Source organism: Vitis riparia, chromosome 10 (genome assembly GCF_004353265.1).
Source record: "Vitis riparia cultivar Riparia Gloire de Montpellier isolate 1030 chromosome 10, EGFV_Vit.rip_1.0, whole genome shotgun sequence".
NCBI classification, from domain to species: domain Eukaryota; kingdom Viridiplantae; phylum Streptophyta; class Magnoliopsida; order Vitales; family Vitaceae; genus Vitis; species Vitis riparia.
This window is the reverse complement of record NC_048440.1, coordinates 2,870,094-2,873,493: the sequence shown is the minus strand read 5'-3', so window position 1 is coordinate 2,873,493 and position 3,400 is coordinate 2,870,094. Positions and strand designations below refer to the sequence as shown.

Genomic DNA, 3,400 nt, shown 5'->3' with positions numbered 1-3,400 from the left:
CAGAAAAAGTTACAGAGTACCTGGTTGATTCAATTATACGTCCACTGGGTTATCTGGTTAACTACCGTCGCAACATTACGGATCTCAACCAACGAATTGACAGTCTCCATCTTGCAAGGGAGAGGCTGCAGGTACCTGTGGATGAGGCTAATAGGCAAGGGGATGAAATCTTTCCTGGTGTTCAGGAGTGGCAGACGTATGCCAAGGGATCATCCAAAAGAGAAATGATTTCAATGAAGAAGAAAGGAAAGCAAGCAAGAGCTGTTTCTATTTAAAGTCCCGCTACCAACTAAGCAAGCAAGCAGAGAAGCAGGCTGCGGAGATTGTTGATAAAATCCAAGAAGCTCATAACTTTGGTGACAGAGTATCGTATCGCCCTCCTCCTCCTCCTCCTCCATTCATCAGCTCTGCATCTTCCAAAGATTATGGGGCTTTCCAGTCAAGAGAGTCTACTTTTAACCAAATTATGGAGGCCTTGAGAAACGAAGATATGCGCATGATCAGGATATGGGCGGCGTGGGCAAAACCACTCTTGTCAAACAAGTAGCCCAACAAGCGGAGGAAGAAAAGCTCTTTCACAAGGTGGTCATGGTGTTACACATATCCCAAACTCCCAACATCGCAGAAATTAAAGAAAAAATTGCAAGAATATTGGGTTTGAAATTTGAGGCGGAGGAGGATAGAGCAGGTCGCCTGAGGCAAAGGTTGAAGAGAGAGGAGAAAATCCTGGTGATCTTAGATGATATCTGGGGGAAACTTGAGTTGAGAGAAATAGGAATTCCTTACCGAGATGATCACAAGGGGTGCAAAGTGCTGCTGACTTCCCGGGAGCATCAGGTTTTATCTAAAGATATGCGTACTCAAAAGGAGTTCCATCTTCAACACTTAAGTGAAGATGAAGCCTGGAATTTATTCAAGAAGACAGCAGGTGATTCAGTGGAGAAGCCTGAACTGCGTCCCATAGCAGTTGATGTAGCTAAAAAATGTGACGGTCTACCAGTTGCAATTGTCACCATTGCAAATGCATTAAGAGGTGAGAGTGTGCATGTATGGGAGAATGCCTTGGAAGAACTGAGAAGGTCTGCACCAACAAACATCAGAGGAGTGAGTAAAGACGTCTACTCATGTCTGGAGCTGAGCTACAACCATTTGGAAAGTGATGAAGTAAAGTCCTTGTTTTTACTTTGTGGTGTTCTGGGGTTTGGAGATATTTACATGGATTTCTTGCTATGAGATTGGATTTGTTTAAAGGATTCTTTTCATGGGAGAAAGCAGCAAATAAACTAATCACACTGGTGGAAAATCTGAAAGGCTCAAGCTTGTTGCTTGACGATGAAGACAGAGGCAATGAGAGATTTTCGAGCTTGTTTTTCAATGACGCGTTTGTCAGAATGCATGATGTTGTTCGTGATGTTGCCATATCAATTGCATCCAAAGATCCTCATCAATTTGTGGTGAAAGAAGCGGTTGGATTACAAGAAGAATGGCAATGGATGAATGAATGCAGAAATTGCACTCGTATCTCTTTGAAATGCAAAAACATAGATGAGCTTCCTCAAGGATTGGTATGTCCCAAACTTAAGTTCTTTTTATTGTATTCAGGTGATTCTTACTTGAAAATTCCATACACCTTTTTCCAAGACACCAAAGAACTGACAGTTTTAGATTTGTCTGGAGTGTCTCTCAAGCCATCTCCTTCATCGCTTGGTTTTCTTTTAAATCTTCGCACATTGTGTCTAAATGGATGCGTGCTCGAAGACATAGCAGTAATTGGACACCTGGAGAGACTACAAGTTCTTAGTTTGGCTTGCTCCCACATTTATCAGTTGCCAAAAGAAATGATGAAATTGAGTGATCTAAGGGTGTTGGATTTGAGGTATTGCTTCTCCCTCAAAGTAATTCCACAAAATCTTATATTCAGTCTATCTCGATTAGAGTATTTGAGCATGAAAGGAAGTGTTAATATTGAATGGGAGGCAGAAGGATTTAATAGCGGAGAAAGAATTAATGCTTGTCTTTCTGAGCTGAAACACCTATCTGGCTTGAGGACTTTGGAGTTAGAATATCTAATCCCAGTTTGCTTCCCGAAGATGATGTGCTCTTTGACAACTTGACATTGACCAGATATTCAATAGTAATAGGTGATTCTTGGAGGCCATACGATGAGGAGAAAGCCATAGCATTGTTGGAAAAGTCAAATGGTTCTAGTCTCTACGTGGCCTACTTTGGCCTAGTCTTTAGTAGTAAGTTTGAGTCTGTTGCAGTTTGTTATCAAGTCTCAGGTTTGTTAGTAGTGGAGCACTTTCTTAGGACTTAGTGGGTAGTGTATGCATGATCCTATTTTCATGCTGCAGCAGTTCCTATTTTCTTGGTCTTATCCTTCTGTGTATGAGCCTATTTAAAGGCTATTTGGTTTATCAATAAAGTGTGAGTAGATTAGTAAATAGTCTCTGCTTTCCAGTTATTATTGTTGTCTTTCTCTTTTTCAATTTGTAACAGTGGTATCAGAGCCACCAAGTGAAAAGTGAGATAGAGAGTGGGTATAGCAGCATCTCTGTATTTGTTTTCCGTTTTGCAGCAGCATAGGAGAACGATGGCTTCAGACACTTTTGTGCAGCCAGCCATTCCACATTTTGATGGTCATTATGACCATTGGAGCATGCTCATGGAGAATTTTTTGAGGTCCAAAGACTACTGGCCAGTTGTGGCTTCTGGAGTAGCAGAACCAGCAGAAGGGGTGGTGCTGACAGATGTGCAGAAAATGGAGCTCGAAGCACTGAAGCTGAAAGATCTCAAGGCAAAGAATTATTTTTTCCAAGCTATTGATCGCTCAATCTTGGAAACCATTCTTTGCAAGGACACCGCCAAGCATATTTGGGATTCCATGAAGAAGAAATACCAAGGTACAGCAAGGGCTAAGAGGCAGCAGCTTCAAGCACTTCGCTCGGACTTCGAAATGCTTCGAATGAAGTCAGGAGAATCAGTTACAGACTATTTTTCAAGAACGATGGCAATCATTAACAAGATGAGGATCCATGGCGACAAGACAGAGGATGTTCTCATTGTTGAGAAGATTCTTCGATCCTTGAAACCAAAATTTAATTTTGTTGTCTGTTCGATAGAAGAAGCTAATGATGTTGATTCATTGTCAATTGATGAATTACAAAGTTCTTTGTTGGTTCATGAGCAAAAAATAAACCAACAGGTGAAAGAGGAACAAGCATTGAAGGCCTTATCCGAAACTCACTTTACACAAAGTAGAGTTGATAGAGGACGAGGTCGAGGCAGAGGTCGAGGTAGAGGAGGCAGGCACAACACTGATTGTGGCAACCAACATCACCATCAGCACCAAGAGAATCAATTTCAAGGAAGAGGAAGAGGACGTGGAGGCCATCAGTCA

At 41.7% G+C, this 3,400-nt stretch overlaps 1 protein-coding gene across 1 annotated transcript; it reads left to right on the top strand.

The window, feature by feature from the left end:
* The first annotated feature begins 507 nt into the window (after positions 1–507).
* Positions 508–2,586, top strand: LOC117923896 (disease resistance protein At4g27190-like). Its single transcript, XM_034842388.1, has 5 exons — positions 508–1,156; positions 1,252–1,518; positions 1,603–1,876; positions 2,125–2,263; positions 2,500–2,586. The coding sequence occupies exons 1-5, from the start codon at positions 508–510 to the stop codon at positions 2,584–2,586; spliced, it is 1,416 nt and encodes a 471-aa protein (XP_034698279.1).
* Positions 2,587–3,400: the final 814 nt, after the last annotated feature.